General features: G+C 37.6%; 1 protein-coding gene across 17 annotated transcripts in view; it reads left to right on the forward strand.

The window, feature by feature from the left end:
- The window catches only part of LOC100113919 (RNA binding protein fox-1 homolog 1-like), a 371748-nt gene that overhangs the window by 326893 nt on the left and 24464 nt on the right, over positions 1–20391 (forward strand). For all 17 annotated transcript variants that reach the window (XM_032601587.1, XM_031925312.2, XM_031925321.2 and 14 more), the window contains one exon: positions 19388–19451. In XM_032601587.1, the coding sequence (XP_032457478.1) occupies positions 19388–19451 (64 nt within the window). The remainder of the gene's footprint in view (positions 1–19387; positions 19452–20391) is intronic.

Genomic DNA, 20391 nt, shown 5'->3' on the forward strand with positions numbered 1-20391 from the left:
CACGGGTTTGCACTATACCCGTGAAACCTTGCTGCACCTCCTCGCTTTCTCAGTTGTGAACGCGCTTGACCCCATGGTCCTCAGAAGAGACGTAGCATCCGCCAGGATCATGGGGACGCTTGATGCTACAAACAGCTCCGCCAGGGGTGACGGCAGACTGCCACCACTAGCCGTTACCCTATCTTCAAGTGCGCTTGCACGCTCGATCGTCATCGCCAAAGCCCGGAAACGCAAGCTACACACTAGCGAATTGGACGCTACCTTGCTGGAGGAGGCTAAAGCTCTGAGTCCTGACCATCAAGGGCTCTTAAACATCAACGAGCTGCTCCCCTCGGACGTCCATAAGCTGCGTACAAGGGCTAGGCTAGAGGCTAAGAGGAGGCAGGGCTGTCGAACGTTCGTCAGAGAAGGAAGACCCTACATGCGCTGCAACGATGACAGCGAGCGAGCTACCATCATCAACACCGACGCCGAGCTGGAGACTTTTTTAGCCCGGTTTCCGCCCGCTGCCAACATCGTCCAACACTGAGGCTACAACATACACACATCATTCCACCACATCCACCATCAAGCTCATCTGCCACGTCTTCATCTGGTTCTAAGGTATCTCTGTCCGAAGGTCTACGAGTCTGTCACTTTAATGCGAACTCGCTTACGGGTCACATTGAGATGATCAGGCTTTTCTTATCTAGTCGCTCTCCATTCCACGTAATAGCTGTTACTGAGACCTGGTTGAGCGACAAGGTAACGTCCATCCCTTCACTGGACGACTACCTACTGTACAGACGAGACAGAAACATAAACGGAGGAGGTGTGGCCCTATACATACATAAATCATTGACACTTAGCGTTATTTCATCATCTGACGGTGAATGGCAAGCCAGGCAAGCCTGAATATCTCTTCTGTGAGATATCGACAAAGGGAGTCTCTCCTATCTTCGTGGGGGTTGTGTATCGTCCACCTCATGCTCCATTCTTCCAAAGCTCTAACTTCATAGACCAACTAACAACCCACATGCACAACTATTCCACGAAGGTCATAATGGGAAACTTCAACTCTGACCAACTTTCTTCATCTGAAGATGCCAAGTTTATCAAGGCCTTCATTGATGAAAACTCCCTTTCATCCGTTCCCTATGGTGCCACGCAAGGCCCTTTCACCATCTCGTTTCAGCACAGATGAACTCAACAAGCATTTCAGCTCGATCCCCAATGATCCGTTAGCTCCTGCTGTTGAGGATTATCTTCTCACCCTGGAAAGTCTTGACCTCCCGGAGCATTTCGAGTTCAGCACCATAACGGAATCGGAGGTGCTGGCTGCAGTATCGCATATCGACACTCAGGCCAGGGGAAGCGACGTAATCCCTCAGGTTGTCATCTCAAAAGCATTGTCAGTTCTCGCTCCCCTACTAAGTCATATTTTCAACCTATCTCTGAGCGAACCCTGTTTCCCATCTGCCTGGAAATTGTCGCTTGTGCGTGCACTCAACAAAGTCAGTTCACCAACAGCCCTGACTGACTACCGTCCGATTTCACTTCTCTGCTTTCTCTCTAAGACCCTGGAGTGGCTGGCGCACAGGCAAGTCTCACAATACCTTGAATCAAGGCTCTTACTAGACAACTTTCAAACAAGCTTCCGCACTGGCCACAGCACTCAGTCTGGCCTAATTAAGCTAACTGATGATGTCAGGGTCGGGATAAACAAAAAGAAAGTGACGCTTCTCTTCCTCTTTGACTTTAGCAAGGCGTTTGATACTGTATGTCACGTCCGGCTCCTGAGAAAGCTATCCACCTTCGGCTTCTCTAAGCAGGTCATCCGCTGGTTTGACTCCTATCTCACTAGGAGAGAGCAGGCCGTCGTTGGTGACAATAGCGAGCGTTCCTCTCCGCGGCGTCTTAACATCGGCTTCCCGCAGGGCTCCATCCTAGGTCCCTTGATGTTCGCATTGTACATCAACGACGTCGGTTTCTACCTTGATTCCGATGTTTCCCATCTTATCTATGCGGATGACTTGCAAATTTACAGTCAATGCCACCTCGAAGAGCTCGATTCTTTATCAAACAAGATGAGTGCTAATGCTGAGAGGATAATGGGCTGGGCTGCGCAAAACAGGCTTAAACTCAATGTTAATAAAACCAAAGCAATTGTCCTGGGCTCTCCTTACTACATAAATTTACTTCCCTTAACAGCTAACACTTTCATTAATATCGGGGGTGTCCAGGTCAGTTCTGAATCCTCTGTGCGTAATCTGGGATTGGTGCTTGACTCTAAACTCACGTGGAAGGAGCACGTTACACAAGTGTGTAAGCGTGCTCACTCGCTAATGTACAGGCTCTACTTTTTTAGAAAGAGTACCAATCTCAGGTTGCTCAAGCATCTTGTGCAAGCGCTCCTATTTCCGATCATCGACTACTGTTCTCTTTTATACTGTGACCTGACGCAGGAACTCGACTTAAAACTACAGAGGCTCGTGAATACGGGAATTCGATACATCTATGGTGTAAGGAGAGATTAGTGCATCTCCCCGTGCAGGCGGGAGCTGCAGTGGCTAACCACTGCCGGACACAGGAAGTACTTCACAGCTTGTTTCCTACGTAAATGTTTAACTCGTTCGTACCATCATACGTACTGGCCTTCCGCGTCACACTCCGGCCTGTGAGGGGCGAGATGACACCTCTGGAAAGTCCTGCTTTCGCGACGGAGACGCTGAGGAACTCGTTCCATATCAGCGCTTCATACTTATGGAATAACCTGCCATCACACATCAGAAACACTTCAGCCACCGTCACTTTCAGAAAACTTGCTAAGGATTACTTTTGTCAACTCGAAAACACATAATTTCGTACACACTCCACGCACACGCACACACCAACTTTCTCGCTCATTCCACCTTTACCATCGCCACACTCTCACACTATACATACTCTAAACATGCCTCAATCTGTAATCTATTATCCATTGTTTTTTTTTCTTTCCTCACTTGTAATGCTGTAAACTTATAATCGTACAATATAATGTAATAATACTCTCTCTCTCTTTATCCTATATTATTAAGTTCTATAAGTGATTTCTCAGCATTCCCCCGTTCACCCTCTTCTACGCATCCCTACTTCCCCTCTCCAAAATAACGTAAAATCGTTCTGAAAATTACGTGATTTTTAGGTCCTATAGCCCCTCTACTTTCCTCCAGTCTCAACTACTTTCCTCTGATGCCCTCCACTTCCCCTCCACTTGATAACGTAAAATTAACGTATATATATATATATATAATCATGCGCCTCGAGCTTACGTCACTGACGTAACTGATTGAGGCGGAACCCGCAAACTGAAAATTTGAGAATTTTCTGCAGTTGCAATATATAAAAAATAACTTAATGAGAAACTTCAATGAATGTATTTTTTTTCATTTATCAATCTGCATTTTTTACATAGTTCGATCACATAAAATCAATTATGATTCAAAAATTGTCAATGTCGAGTCCATTAACTGTGTTTTGTTTGTAATTGAAACTGTTTATAAAACATACATTTTATTTTTAGACCATATTTCAGATACTTCTAATAAGTTTGATTGAAGAAAAATGTAATGTCTCAAAAATATTAACTTTCAACAAAAGTAAACGGTAAGCCGAGTTTGATTTATTCTATATTACAGTGCATGTCAATAATAGTATGTAACATAACAATTTCGATTGAAACACAATTACGGATCTAAAAAGAAATATGATCAATCGAATAAAGTAAATTATAGTATATTAAATAATATAAGTTATACAATATTATAGTTATATTACAATATTATTTTATTCATAATATAACAAGCACAGAATTGTTGTGATCAATTAATTTCTGAATCAATTAATTGCTAACTAAAAACTTAAATAATATATTGATCAGATACAAACTATTCTTATGTACTTACTACGTATCTTACCATGCCTGTTTCATAAATATTAAACTGAGCCCATCATTGAACATAACAATTTTGAGTTTGTGTTATATTATATTTGCAAAAATATTATCATAAACTCGACTTACTTTGAATAATCTCACTTTATTTTTAGTATGTAATTTTGTTTTAATTGACATACATACATACTATTATATTACATTTGTAACTCATTACACATTATGTTATTAACATGCACAGAAAAATAATCATACTCGCGCAACCTTTTAATTTTTTGTGTATATCATTACAATATCATTTTCTTTAAATTTTCCTTGGAGCTTTGAACATTTATACCTAACATCAACCGAGCGACGTTAGGAGTGAGGTGACCCTGCTAGTTTAACATTAATATCACAAAACAGAGACGAGTACGTCTCTATAGTCACATAATTACATTAGTCAGTGATAAATTTTGATAAAATATTCATCAGAATTTGCTAGAATTCAACTGTTTCAATTTATTGCCTTCGTGACCCCTTACTAAATCATTCAAGTAAAGTTTATAATTTAGTTGTTTGATTCAGTGTTGATCTATTTGATTATATAATTTAATCGATATCTTCAATGTTCAACGTTTTCTACATAAACACATGAATTTTGAACTGGATCCCACTATTGATAATTTACTAAAAAATATAAAAATAAATAATCAAATCAAAGAATTAGTACTCTCTCTGAAACCAAAGTATTAGAATTCGTTGGTCTGAAAAAAAACAATGATTGTGGCTAATGTATTTTAATGTATCTACAAAAAAAAAACCGCTGTTAAGTCTTTGGCATGCAGCTTTCTCTAACTAAATTTATAGTTTTAATAGATAAAATATTGTTTAAATATCGACGCCTGAGAGGCACAACCACGTATTCTGCAAGCCGCTTCATGAACGACGAATCTCGCAAGCCGCTTTGTGTACAACAAATCTGGCAAACCGCTTTGAGCACGACGAATCTTGGGATTCGATCCGAGACCAACGAATCGGGGGCGCGTATTTCTTTTCTTAAATTTTGTAGTGGCAAGTCTGCAGTATTTTATTAATCACGATTTCTCGCAATTCACGCGGTGAAAAATTCTGAAAAAAATTGGAGTCCTAAATATAATTTTAAGGATATCGGTTCGGTGAATTTAATAAAGAATATCTGGTAGATATGTTGACGATAATATTTCCAGAAATATGCAAGTTTGTATGAACTGGGTATATTCCAATCTCAACATATCGGTAGAAATCCCATGTAAATGGCATGAATTCTGGAATATTTCTAGCCAGATCTGCTAGAAGTTAGAATTTAGAAAATAAAAAAAATATTTTATGTTAAATAATTTTATAATATAAACAAATAATAATACTTTTTACAATTTATACAACTTGTAACGGGGTTCGGTTTCGGGGGAAACTCGGCAATATCCGACCGTATTACAATCCCTCGGTGCGGCGGAGAACTCTCTCAACGCCTGTAATTTGCCCGCGTTGCAACCGAGCTCGCTGCAGAGCTGCTTCGCGAATGTCGTGTTCGCACGTGTGCTATCTCTCCGCACTCTCCTGTGCGGAGCCGGTGGTATTCGCGACGAGGACGTAGGGAACGGGAGAGAATAACTCGGGATAATGAAGCTAGTCGCGATTAAAACAAAACAAAATAACGATATCTTGTGCGGCCAATATTTTCTCTATACAAATGTGCTCCAAGTCACATTAATATCGGCTCGGCGTGGAGAGTATCTCGCGAAGCTTACGCGCGCGAACGAGGCCGTTACTTGGTGCCGCTGCATCAAGTCGCAAAGCTGTAGCCACTGCTACTGCTGACGCGATACAGATGAAAGGGCTTACACACACTCTGCGCTGGTGGTGTTTCTGACTCACTCGCAGGAGCCGACGTCCCCTCGTTCGGTCGCTGATCGACAGGCTAGGTCGTCCTTTCTTCTCGTAGCAGGAGTTGGCTTAGACGTCTTCTTCTCGCGATCACACACACACACACACACACACACACCCACACACACACACACTCTTACTCTCTCGCACGCTATCGGTCGTTGTTCGATGCAGTCAGTCTCACACACGAGAGCTGACGCGCTCGCACCTATGACCGGAAGCTATTTATCTGTCCGACGGACAGTGACTTATATGCGAGGCCCCGAAGCTTGCCTCGTGCTTGCGCAATGTCTCGTTTTAACGATGCGCGATTCTACCTGATTCCGCACCTTGTTACGAAGAGAGAGAGACTCCCCTCTCTTCCCGCGCGCGGCCTCACGCACTACGCAGCTCCGCTCACAGCCAACAAGCTTTTGCTTTTGTTTACGTTTTCGTTCAGTACACAGAATTGGTGTTGTTAATCGTTTTATAATTTCATGCACATGTTTATAAATCATTTTCCAATGATTTATTTACAAAGTTTTTTATTTTCTTACCATTTTTGAGCAATCGCACTCCAAGTGTTTTGATCATTTTTAAGGTTATCCCATAAGAGCCTGTGTATAAGAGCCTAACTTTGAAGTCAATTATTGCAAAAACTATACTGACAATCGATATGATAGTTCATGAAAAGGTATATCGCATGTTTATTAACAGATTTTAATTGTTTTCAAAACATTCTAACCATTTTCATTTTGGTATCGAACCTCCTTAAGGGGTCCAGCCTGGGTTGAATCCTACAAAAAAACAACAAAATATTCGTCTGATAAAATGTTGTTCTTTTCACGTAAATTAAAAAATATATATATCTACTGAAAGTATTTACAATATACACTATTTATTCCAAAAAATATTATAAAATGTATGGTAAATATAGAACAAAATCACCGACTAAAATTCATGACATTTTACTATATAAATAAGTGTTTTTAGTCACTTGCTACGGCTTTGAGAAAGATCCGGACCGTTCTTTACTCTACCCGGGCCTAAAATGTACCTTAAACATGCTCCCTCAGACCTAATAAATGACATTGCTGAAAAATATTAATTAAAATTATTACCTACGTATACAACGTATGAATAATAATATTTAACTAATAGTTTTTAGAAATATCTTTTATTAGGTCTGAGGGAGCATGTTTAAGGTACATTTTAGGCCCGGGTAGAGTAAAGAACGGTCCGGATCTTTCACAAAGCCGTGGCAAGTGACTAAAAACTAAAATGAAATAATAAATAAAGTAAATAAAGTAAAATGTCATGAATTTTGGTCAGTGATTTTGTATGGTATATATGATATTTTTTAGTAGAAATAATCTATATATTGTAAATATTTTCAGTAGATATATATTTTTTTTAATTTACTTTAAACGAAAAAATTTTTATTAGACGAATATTTTGTTGTTTTTTGCAGGATTTAACCCAGGCTGGACCCCTTAACTCAAAGTTAAATTATATACTGATCAATTAGAAACAACTCTCAAGATACTTACTACGTAACTTGCCATGACCATTTCATTGTACTTATAGTGTTTTTATGACGTTCTAATACATAAAAAGAAAATTTTAGTTGTTCACCAATAAACAAAATAAAACGGCCATGGCAAGTTACGTAGTAAGTATCTTGTAAAAAAAAATTCTGTTGATTTATTATGATTAACTATAATAAACTGGACTTTGGTTGATTGATCTCAGTTCTTTTTTATCTGTTATTTCGTTGCGGAATATATCAAACTCGCCCAACCTTTTACTTTTTTAGAAGTTAATTTTTTGGGATTTCAGTCCATTTTAGTGAATTTTATTAAGTAATTCATATTTCTCCTAAAAATGAAATATAGGCATCTTCGGCACCCTTTGACCATGGTTTTTTTGTAACATTTTTATTACTAACATGAAATCACTGATTGTTCTGATACACTACCCTCGAATGATTTCTATACCTAGACACCGTAACCAAGTGCGAACTACCTAGACCTCGTCATCAGCTCCATGTACACCTAGACGCCGTTTTCGTATGATGTATTTATCTAGACATAAAAAATCACGAGCGTACCCCCTAGACTTCATCATCGGCCACCCTTCACACTTAAACGCCGTCCCCGTATGATTTATTTACCTAGACACCAAAAAACAGGAAGCGCACCACCTAGACCTCGTCATCAGCCACACTATACACCTAGACACAGCCCTTGAATTATCTTTACACCTATGCACAAAAAACCACAAAGCGCACCACCTAGACCTTATCATCGGCCACCCCGTACACCTAGACACCGCCCTCGAATGATGTATTTACCTAGACATAAAAAATTACGGAGCGCACCACCTAAACCTCGTCATCGGCCACCCCGTACACCTAGACGCCGCCTTCGAATTATTTCTACACCTAGTCACTAAAAAGTACATGTGAGCGAGCATGCAGAAAACTGATGAGAAAGCAATATCCATCTGTGTATAACTTCACGGTCCTAACACTTGTTGTGGCTAAATTAACGGTCCTAACATTTTTTGATTTGATTTGAGCATTGTGTGAATGACACACTCGTGTATTATATCAAAGGTAGTTTTTATCAATATCTTGGTTGAAAATCATAGTTAGGCATAATATAAGTGATAGATAGATCATATACATGATATAAGTTAAAATATATTAGAGACAAGAAAGAAATACATTTATTGCTTTGTAATGAAAAATGCGAACCTCAACATAAAAGTAAATAGTAGCGCGGGCACTGCGACTTTATCTGCTTCATAAACTCGCCTCCGTGGCGCAACCGCGCAACTTGATAATAGAATCTAATAAACGTAACCGTTAAAAACTCTTAAAATCTGGTACCATCCGCAGTAAACTAAAACAAAAACTGAATTAAAAAGTTAATAATACCTGTAAATAACTGTTGTCTCTTTCTCAATTTCGACATTTTTCTGCTGAGCATTTCTGTTTTATTCAGTTATCTTCTGTTTTAGTCTGAAATCTTCAGATGGATACTGTTATGTGCAGAATTTTTGTTTCACTAAGGATCAATATAACTATGGAAAATTATGTAATTTTATATGAAATCATATTTTATATCCTCATATAAAGATACATTTATTTTATTATTATTTTATTTAATGCTTATCCAAATTATTGAATAAGACAGTATTTAAAATATATTACGAAATAGTGTGCGTAAAATGCACTATTACGTATGCTCCGTGTGCGTTCAAGCACATTTTCTGCCCCCTGAATTAGAACACATAGTTTTTAAAGAAAGATCATATCAGCACAACAAAATTATTTGCAGTATGCTATTTATCTAGACCGAATCTGCAGATAACATCTCGCGTTATGCATAAATGCATACAGCATTCGTCATTTCGTATTTACAAACACATAGCTTTGAAAAAAGAGCATATCTGCACAAATAATAGTTTGCAGCATTCCTTTTTTCTCGACCAAAACCGCAGATTTCATATTCTGAAATGCATGTGCGTCATTTCATATTGACAAACACATAGCTTTAAAAAAAAGGAGCATATCTGCACAAATAATTATTTGCAGTATCCCATTTATCTCGACCAAAATTGCAGATTTCATCTTGTGATGTGAATGAATTACATACAGCATTCGTCATTATACGCCACGAACACAAAACTTAAAAAAAAACGATTATATCTGCACAAGTAATTATTTGCAGCATCCCATTTATGTAAATCGAATCTGCAGATAACATTTTGTGTCGTCATTTCATATTCACAAACAAATAACTTAGAAAAAAAAAAGAATTATATCTGCACAAATATTTAATCGCAGCATCCCTTTTATCTGGACCAAAGTTACAGATTACATCTTATGATATGCATGAATACATTAAGCATTCGTCATCTTATATTCACAAACAGATAGCTTTGAAAGAGAGATCATATCTGCACAAAAAATTATTCACAGAATCCCTTTGATCTTGACCAAAACTGCAGATTTTATCTTGTAATATGAATGAATACATACAGCATTCGTCATTATATGTCACGAACACAAAACTTTAACAAAACGATTATATTTGCATGAGTAATTATTTGCAGCATCTCCTTTATGTAAATCGAATCTGCAGATAACATTTTGTAATATGCATGAATACATAAAGCATTCGTCATCTCATATTCACAAATAGATGGCTTTTAAAAAACATCATATTTGCACGAATATTTAATCGTAGCATCCCTTTTAATAATGATTATTTTAAGATTGGTCCTGATAAAAGGGATGCTACGATTAAATATTCGTGCAAATATGAGGTTTAGGCAAAAATTAAAATTTACATATCTTTGATTTCACAGAGAACCACCCATATATATATATATATATATATATATATATATACACACACAGGGTGTTTCATTTTAATCCGACCACGACAAAAAACCATGGAAAAACTAATTTTAACGAAAAATGACCTTAACAAAAGTTGAAGGGGGTAAAGGGGGCCATCGAATCACACAAACACCTATGACCTTGAACTCGATTTTCAAGGTCATTTGAGGGAAATTGTGATTTTTTTAAATAGGAACCTCTATTTTAGACCTTGGAATCGGATAGAGCGGAAAAAATTACGTCGCAAAGGATATTTTAAGTTTGCTTTGGTGACCTTGAGAAGGTCAATTCAATGTCAAATAACAAAAAATCTGCTAAACAGCTGTTTGTCTGGTTTTATTTTACTGATGTCGAAAGATGACCTTGACAAAAGTTGAAGGGAGCAAAAGGAGCCATCTAATGACACAAACACCTATGACCTTGAACTCGATTTTCATGGTCATTTGAAGGTCATTGTATTTTTTTAACGGGAACCCCTATTTTTGACCTCGGAATACGGAGCAGCGGAAAAAATTACGTCGGAAATGACATTTCAAGTTTGCCTTAGTGACCTTGAGAAGGTCAATTCAAGGTCAAATAAGAAGTATCAGCCTAAGATTGTTTTCCTTTCAATTTTTTCGTAGAATTATCATTTTGTTATTGTAATAAACATTAAGAGAATAATTGACTTAAAATGTGATTATGCTTTGCTGACTTTAAAGCCATTCTGTAAGGTCAAAAGTGCAAAAATGCAATATCAAATGTTATGTGAAGTCCATATTTATATCCTAACTTTAGCGTTACCCAGAAACAACGACGTGGACGTAATAGGATTGTGTTCCCTTTGGGGTGCTTGATTAGAATGAGTCCCCTTGCCTCTCACTTTTCGGGGTGCTTGATTAGAGTGAGTCCCCTTGCCTCTCACTTTTCGGGGTGCTTAATTAGAGTGAGTCCCCTTGCCTCTCACTTTTGCTCAAAATTCAACGCAGGTGCTCAAAGACACCACCATTTTGTTGGATACACAATTCAATTCGCTGCTGAAAATGTTCTACTGTTCTGAGTAATACAGCTCTTGGGATGTTTTCACAAGCGGTTTGAATTCTGTGGATCATATCTTCCCTTGTTGTAGTTTCATGTTCATAAACAACATCTTTCAAATACACCCACAAATAGAAATCGGGTGATGTCATATCTGGAGATCTCGGTGGCCATCGAACACCCAAATCTCCACGTCCAGTGCGTCCAATCCACCTGTCACGGTAATTTTGATTAAGATATTGTCTAACTATTCGATCATAGTGCGCAGGAGCTCCATCTAATTGAATCCACATTCTTGCTCTTGTGTATAAATCTACTTCTTCAAGAAGTACTGGAAGACGTTCTCTCAGGAACTGTAAAAAAGTATGGGCCTACAAGGTATCCGTTAACAATTCCACACCAAACATCAAGACTCCAACGATTTTGGTTATTTATCTGCCTGTACCAATGCGGATTAACATTCGACCAATAATGACAGTTGTGTCGGTTAAGCTCTCCATTGCTTTTGAATTTTGCTTCATCAGAAAACATTACGTATTGAAAAAAGTGACGATCATTAGCAATCATTTGTCGTGCCCATTGGCAAAACTGTAGCCTTAACCTCATATCAGCAGGTGTGAGATCCTGAGTCAAAGTAATATGATATGGATGATAACGTTGACTTCTCAGTATTCTCCAAGCAGTAGCCATAGGTATACCACTTTGCCTTTGAATTTCACGGGTACTAACGTGGGGATTCAAATGAACCATTGCTAAAACGACCATTACACGAAGATCATCTTCGTTGTAATTACGACGTTCTCTAACCCGTGCTAGTTGCCCTTGTTGAGCTCTACGGTAAATCTCACGAATGGTTGTATGACTTGGATGTCTTCTATCGGGATATCGAGTTCGATACAAGGCTGCAGCTTGTCGATAATTACGTCTAGATTCACCAAGTATCAATAAAATATCAACCCTTTCAGCGGCTGGATAATCAGCCATTGTTAAAAATTTATAACAAGTTCAATAAAAAATTTTGTTTTTACCAAACTGAACAAATTAGATAGCTTTCGATGAGTAATAAATTTTAATAGAAAAAATAAAGGTCAATGAATGAAAAAGAGAAAATGTTAAACAAATGATATTTGATTAGTTTGGCTAATCAATAACTATTCAATAACTAGTAAACTATTGAATACTAAGTGTAAGTAACAATGTGTAGAGGATAAATTCATATGAAAAGAGATCTCTTATTAGAAAAATTGTCTATTTCAACAATGAGTCGCGGGAAAATTCAACATGAAAAATCATCTTTACAAAATAAATTATTTATTTCAACAATAAATTCAGGCAAAATTCGATGAGGAAAATTAGTAGCCAATTGTGTCCACGTCGTTCCTGAGTAACGCTAAAGATAGGATAAAAATTCGCTTACGAAAACATACCAAGAACTGAATAGAATCCAAAAGAATGGTGGTGTCTTTGGGCACCTACATTCAAATCTGTACATAATAAAAGTGAGAGGCAAGGAGACTCACTCTAATCAAGCACCCCAAAGGGAACACAATCCTATTACGTCCACGTCGTTGTTCCTGGGCAACACTAAAGTTAGGATATAAATATGGACTCCACATAACATTTGATATTGCATTTTTGCACTTTTGACCTTACAAAATGGCTTTGAAGTCAGCAAAGCATAATCACATTTTAAGTCAATTATTCTCTTAATGTTTATTACAATAACAAAATGATAATTCTACGTAAAAATTGAAAGGAAAACAATCTTAGGCTGATACTTCTTATTTGACCTTGAATTGACCTTCTCAAGGTCACTAAGGCAAACTAGGAAGGCCACCGATACCACACCTTTGTCCTTAAGGGGACACAACACCTTTAAACTTCGAAAAAATCGATTTTTTTTTTATTGCTTATTTTGACAGGAAATGTTCTGTAGAACACGCTCCTAAAACCCGTTTATCAAAAAAAATTTTTAATACATAAAAAAGCTGATATTTCTTAAAAGTGTTTTTAAATTAATCTAAGTAGTTTTTGTATTGTTTTTGGGGTTATAGCTTATAGCTTATAACCCTAAAAAGAAAAAAGTGAAGTGTTAGTGTAAAAGCAGAGCAGTGAAGTTATTTAAAAAAGTTTGAATTGTAGTGATTTTAAAAATATTTGTGATTATCGAGATGCCAAGGAAAGGTTTGCGAGTACCCATCCTGACAAGAAGTACTCTCGAGGAAGAGACAAGAAGTGGCCAAGAAGATTTCTAGGAGCAACATGCGAGTATGAACCTTCCAACAGGACAAGATCTTCAAGTTCAGCAAGAAAGATACAAACTCTAGCAGTGGAAGGAACCTCTGTGGTCAGGAATAGATTGATTGATATCAACATTTTATTTCCTGTTCTCGAGGAACTTTTGATTTGCAAACAATGTTATGGTCAAGTTAAACTTGGCGAATCTGAAGCTCAAGGATTAGGATTCAAGATTAAAGTAGTGTGCATTGAGTGTGGTCAGCTGGGAGCTATCAAGTCATGCAGAAAAGTTCGTGTTTAGAACCATTCTTGGGAGAACAACAGAAGAGCAGTGGTTACCTTTCGTGCTCTTGGACTTGAACACGCTGGTCTATCAACATTTTGTGGGTTGATGGACTGTTTGAAACCCATGGCTCAGTCTGCATATGATATAATCAACGAACAATTTAGTGAAGTATGTGAGAAAGTTGCCAAGGACTCTATGAAGACTGGAGTGATAGAACAAAAAGCCACTACAGATACTAGAGCACTCGGATCAAACATTTGGAGGTTAGAATGGTAATTTTCTGCAATTTTAACTTGAAGATTCTACACAGCGACCAAAAGAAAAGATAAGTATAAAGTGTTATTATTAAATAACCTTTTTATCACATTTTTATACAAATTCATAAAATGCCTTTTTTTGGTTGCAGGTAAGAAAAGACGTTCAGAACCCAGAGGTATAAGTGAATATACCTCATAATTGCTGAGAGTCAAGGACTATGTGTGTGGAACATAGAAAACTCGGTCCCAAAGGATTTGGTAAGCACTAATTTAAGTTACACTTTCAACAATTTTCATAAACTTCAAAGTTGATTTTCTCTAAATGTTGTTTTTACTGATTTCAGCTCACTGTCCGTAGGATTCCAAGTAAACGCATGGTTCTTTTGGGATTAAACTCAAGGAGGATACTTTGTACATCTGTAGTTCTGGTATGAATGCAGGAATTTTGATTTGAATGTTTAGAAAATGTTTTATACACAAAAAGGTGCCAGAATAAGCGAAAAAAAGAAAAAAATGCAGTTTTTTCATTGCCAAATCCTTTCTAAACATTCAAATTAAAATCCCTGCATTCATACTAAAACTACAAGTGTACAAAGTATCCTCCTTGAGTTTGAGCCGTAATTAACTATTCGTTCACTTGGAATCCTACGGACAGTGAAAAAGTTCACAAATGCTTGCACGCCACAATGGGCCAGCAGGAATAATGAAGGTTTTAGCATGATAAAATTAAAGGTATTTATGGTAAATATATCTATAAAAAATTTTAAATGATTTACTTAAAATTTATGAATTTTTCTCTGAGTTTTTTTTCAGGGTTAGTAGGTGTTGTGTCCCCCTAATGCCCCTCTGTATAAGGTGAACTGCATTTGCATGAACATGCATGCACAAGTGTTGCCCATATAGACCCCAATCTTCCAGCAATATTGCTCGAATGTTGGGTTCACAGATTCACTGGATTCAATAATATTGTTGAAAGATTATAATACCTTGCTAAGCTTTTGGAGCAATTGCTGTGGACAGCTATGTCCGTTCTACCATTCCAAGTTTGCCTGGTCTGGGCCGGCTCGTCTACAGCACCCGATATTGTTAGAACATTGTCTTAAGGTTGCATAACTAGATTCCGTAATATTGCACAATTGCGTAATAATCTTGATCCGACTATTGGACAACATTGCTACCAGATTAAGCAATATTGTATAAGTATTTAAAAATTTTCGCATTAGTATACAAATTTTTTTATAAATGCAAAATTATTTTAGATAATATAACAATATTTATTAAATATTGTACTATCTAGTGAGAATGTTGTATAATAGTCGCAGTAACATTATAATGCCCTATGCAATGTTGCCAAATTTTGTATTGCAACCTTGAGACAATATTCTGACGATATTGGGTGCTGTAGACATGCCGGCCCAGACCAGGCGAACTTACAATGGTAGAACGGACATGGCGGTCCACTGCAATATTGCTCCAAAAGCTTAGCAAGGTTTTATAAAGTTTCAACAATATTATTGAATCTAGCGAATCTGTGATCGCAATATTTAAGCAATATTGCTGAAAGATTGGGGTCTACACTGAGAGAAATGTAGAGTTGGATTAACCGGAAACTCCGGCAGTTTTTACCGGAGCGCTCAAGCAAATGTTTTAAGGTAGAATCTGCCTTAGCACTACCGCTGTTTTTACCTGGGAGTAAGCATAAGTATAAAAATTGTATATTTAATAAGTGATTTATTGTTTTGGCATGAAAATTAGTTTACAAGTCCTGAGAGTACAGTTTATGGTATTTGTAATTTTGCATGATCCCAAAGCAGAAGGTTTGCTTAGCTCTGACGAGCTTACGGCAACTTCGGGTTTTAAGGGCAACGCAGGTCTACGGCTTTCAGATAAGCCAAGAGTCTTTACAGGTATGTCACATTGTACTCTGAGGGCTTGTAAACCAATATTCATGGCTGAACAATGCATTGATATATAATTATTTAAATTTTGTGCTTCAGCATAAGTATACAAATTTTGATGTTAAGAGGTTAGGTTGTACATATTGCAATACTTATTCTCAAATCTTTCGCAAAACTTTTCGAAATTCCACGAAACCAACAGGTCCCTTACGAATTCGTCACTCATTGTGATATGATATGCTAAAAAACATAAACATATAAGTAAAACCTCACGTGTTCGGCGCGGCTGATATAGCACGGAGCCAGGCTTTGACTACTGCAAACTCCGGTAGAAGCTGCTTGAGTCCACCGCTAAATCAGCTATGGTCGTCCATGGCTAATATTACAGAAATATGTACGGCTATTCTAACTCTACATTTCTCTCAGTGTATATGGGTGTGTCCACCGACTTCATTATAATTACTTCAGATGTGAACCTACGGGACTCGTAAGGCTGGAATGTACTTACCGCCTAAATTATATTTGCTTTGTCCATGATCCGATTAGCCAGTTTACAATCTTCTCATCGGGCAATGAGTTAAAGACCTGACCTCTTTTGGCCCAGTCTCTTGACTCTTGTCTGATCGTCCGTCCCATTTCCTGAGATCTTGTTCAATGGATGAGCTTACTATAACTGAAATTACCCGATTTACGCGTTCTACGGGATTCGCCTGCGGATAATACGGTGATGTGTGTGGTTGACTGTATGATCTTGCATTCTTTTGTAAATTCTGCCATGATTTTATCTACAAACTAAGTCCTATTGTCGGTTAATAATACGCGTGGCGATCCCTTACCAAGTGATAAAAGTCGTAAAAAGCCTCCTTATTTAATTTCTTGTTAGCTTGATTTGAGGACGCCTTTTACACAAAAATTTACTTTTTGACCCTGTTCTTGAAATATTTCTCAACATTTACTACTAAAAATAGATATAAAGTGCATGTAAAAGAAGGCTTATAAGCCTAAAAATGTTGTCATTTCACTGAAAAATCCCAAAAGTGGCTTGAAAATGCTCTTAAAAACATACATTTTCAAATTGGGTTCGGCGATAAACTATTGACTTTCTAGAAAAGGCCTTAAAGGTATATATTCAAAGTAACTTACTAAAGATAATTGCGTAAGGATTGTTTTAGAGGCTCAAAACAAAAAAAAAAAAAATGCAATTGGAAGATTCCGACCAATGACCTGCAAACCCTGACCCTGCCTGACCCTTTTATAATTATCTTGCAGTGGTGATCCTCACCTTTTACGGAGAAGTAGTGCATTCAAGCAATTAAATAGCCTACCCGCGGCTTCTAACTTTATTTGAAAATGTTCTAAACTCAAGACGAGTCGCTGTGAATCAATCAGAGAATTTAGATAATTTCCCCTCGCATGTATTCTGGTCTATTTTTATGTCTTCGCTATCAGAGTGTATATTTTTATTATTTGATCATTTATACTCAAAGATTTCTTGAAATCGAAGTAAAATTTATCTCTTCACTTTGCTGTGTGCGATGTTTTCTTTGACGATTGCTCATATTTGAGCATGAAACATGTGTCACAGTAGACTTTGCCATGTTGTTATGGTTTTTAATGTTTTATTCACTGCTAGAGACTCTCTTTAAGGGTGTAGAGTAGAGTAGAAATCATTTATTTAAGTTTTAAACAATAAACAGATAATGAACATTATAATTTACATGAAACATGCCGCTAACTTATCAAATTGTTCATATATATACGGTCTACGCAGGCAATGTAATGTCGCGACCCAGGCTTTTGATGACCAAAATAATTGGCGAGAACAAACACCTAGGAAATTCAACTTGAATTAATTTCGAGCTTGAGGACAACGATTCTTGATTGATTTTTTACTATCAAGAATCGATGATTGTCTAGGAAAAGCAGTAAACCTTAAGAACAGAAAAATATAAAGGAAAAAAAACATTTTTTATGAGTTGCATTTTGAAATACCCTTATTATTTACTACAAAAGTCTAAAATCATTCTTTTTGAAAAGCGCAAATATCCCTACATCGAAGAAAATACAGAAAAGAGTAGTCGTAATTAGGTTCTTACCAAGTTAGATCGCATATACATAACCTTGAAACAATTTAATAATATTAATTAATCACTGATCGTGGTTTCAACCCACGTCAGGAACTCACGGCCGAGGATATGTGGAATCCTGCCTTTGTTACGATATAAATTGTTTAGTTAAGAACTTGTGGAGTTCTATCGTTTGACTTAACGAATCGAATATGTGAATCTAAAATACCACCGCGAATGTCTACGACGTACCTTTAGATACTAATGAGTTCGTGCGTGATGAATGTCTTGTCGCTTCGGACCCGTACTCGTGCTTGGGATGCGTCTCGACTCAGGAGCTGGCTTCGTATTTCGTCGCGTGCCGGGAACCAACTAACTCGCGCGTGTTCGCTCCTCTAAAAAATCCCGAGCACGCCAGCCCGCTTCTTCTCCCCTCTCTTAACTGTATACAGTTCGGAGAATTTCGCCTGCGAACTGGAGCTCTGTATAAAGTGGCGCCATCCTAACCCCACTCTCTTATTTATCCATTCTACAGGCAACATACAGACTATTTTAACGGCGGACTATTTGAATTTTATACAGACTATTTTAACAATTTCAATTATTTTAACAATCCTGAGCCGCTGCTGCTAAGACGGCACCGATGAGGCTCGAGAAATGCCTCGGCAACGCCAATTAAAAGTACATGTCGAAGGTAAGGATTTGACGCACTGCTGTAAAGCGTTCCAAAGTCTTGCGCCACAAGCCCTAAAGGAGTTGAGTCCTGTATCCAAACGAGACTAACGCACGACCAAGCCCACTACCATCCCCCATCTCCCCATCCCCTGCCATCCCTCCCTAGCAAATGTTCTAGCCTTCTTTATGTGGATTATTTTATAAAGCAGAAGAGCAGAAAAATAATTAACCCGCTGCTCGACCGTAAGCCAGCCAAGTTTTACCCTGTGGGGGGTAATATGTTCGTATCTGCTGACCCCGCATATGTAGCGCACACAAGAGTGTACTAACTATAACGCTAGTACTCGTACCCACAAGTCAATTCTCGCATAGCAAAAAAGACAGACAGTCATTCAAGATCTTGTCTTCTAGGTACTTCCCTAACAGATTTCTTACTAACAGATTTCTATAAGCGTGATTTAAATCAATACGCATGCCGTCACTGATAAGCTTAGAAAATTGAAATATTTTAGTTTCTAGACTGATTTTACTTTAGGACCTCGCAAAAGCTTTACGTGGCACATAATATACTACATGTGAAAAAATGCGATTATAACTTTGTTTGACTTAGCAAACGTGTATCAAATCATAATAATATCAAAATGTACTATTTATCTGTGTTCAATAAAGAGTAGCGTCAAATTATAGAATATAAAATAAATTTTTATTGAAAGATGCAATACATGTTTAACTTTTGTATTTTTAGTTATGGAAGAGAATATGCAGATCCTTACTTGAGTCACGGAATCGGACCTGTTGCAGGATATGGGGTAAGATACAATAAAACAATTTCATCAATCTGTCGATTATGTTATGATTTAGAATTTTTTTTAATTTATTTCATTTTTCAACTAATTAGAAAGCGTTTTTACACGAGTGCGATTTAAGTTAAACAACAAGCGTTTTTATTTTTTCTACAACTACTAGTTAATTTATATTGTACCTTAAGTAAGCCTCCTATATGAGACGCCAAGATAGACTTAACGCACGCTCACACACATGCGTCCATTCCAGGAGACAGAGGTAGACATAGCTATTATATGTGAGCAGTACAGAGATTTGGACGAGCCATGATGGGAAACGGACAACACTGGCAGAGCGGCGATCTGGGCGTGGTATGGAAACGCTGATCTCCAGGAAAAAATAAAGACTCGTGAGGAAGGTTTTGTCTCTACAAAGGTACCAGGTATACACGTATACAGCTTCTATGTCTCGCCTAATGCACCGATCGAACAGTTTGAGCGATAGCTAGATCGACTCGTGCAAGATGCTACCGGAAGAGATCCAGTAATTATTGCAGGCGATTTTAACGCATGGGCCGTAAAATGGGGCAGTCAAAGAACTAACAAAAGAGGACGGATGTTCTTGAAAGCATTTGGTCTCCTAGTCCTGGTGTTAGTTAACCAGGGTAGCACTTACACCATCAGAAGAGAAAACACAAGATCTATTGTAGATCTTGACACGTGGATTGTAAATGGAGGTTAGAAAATCAAAGCAGAAAATCAGCGCAAGGACTTACATTAGAAGAAATGAAACTGCTAGGATCAGTAAACAGCTAAACAGGTGATGGATAATATCACCCGAGCCTGTGATACGCTCATGCCAAGAAGAGTGCACAACTGTAGACGACACCATAGGGATAGGGAGGTTGAGAGTGCACGTAGCGAATGTCATTAAAGTAGAAGACGAGAACAAGGGGCGAAAAAGAAG

The sequence above is a fragment of the Nasonia vitripennis genome (genome assembly GCF_009193385.2).
Source record: "Nasonia vitripennis strain AsymCx chromosome 2 unlocalized genomic scaffold, Nvit_psr_1.1 chr2_random0009, whole genome shotgun sequence".
In the NCBI taxonomy this organism is placed as follows: Eukaryota; Metazoa; Arthropoda; class Insecta; order Hymenoptera; family Pteromalidae; genus Nasonia; species Nasonia vitripennis.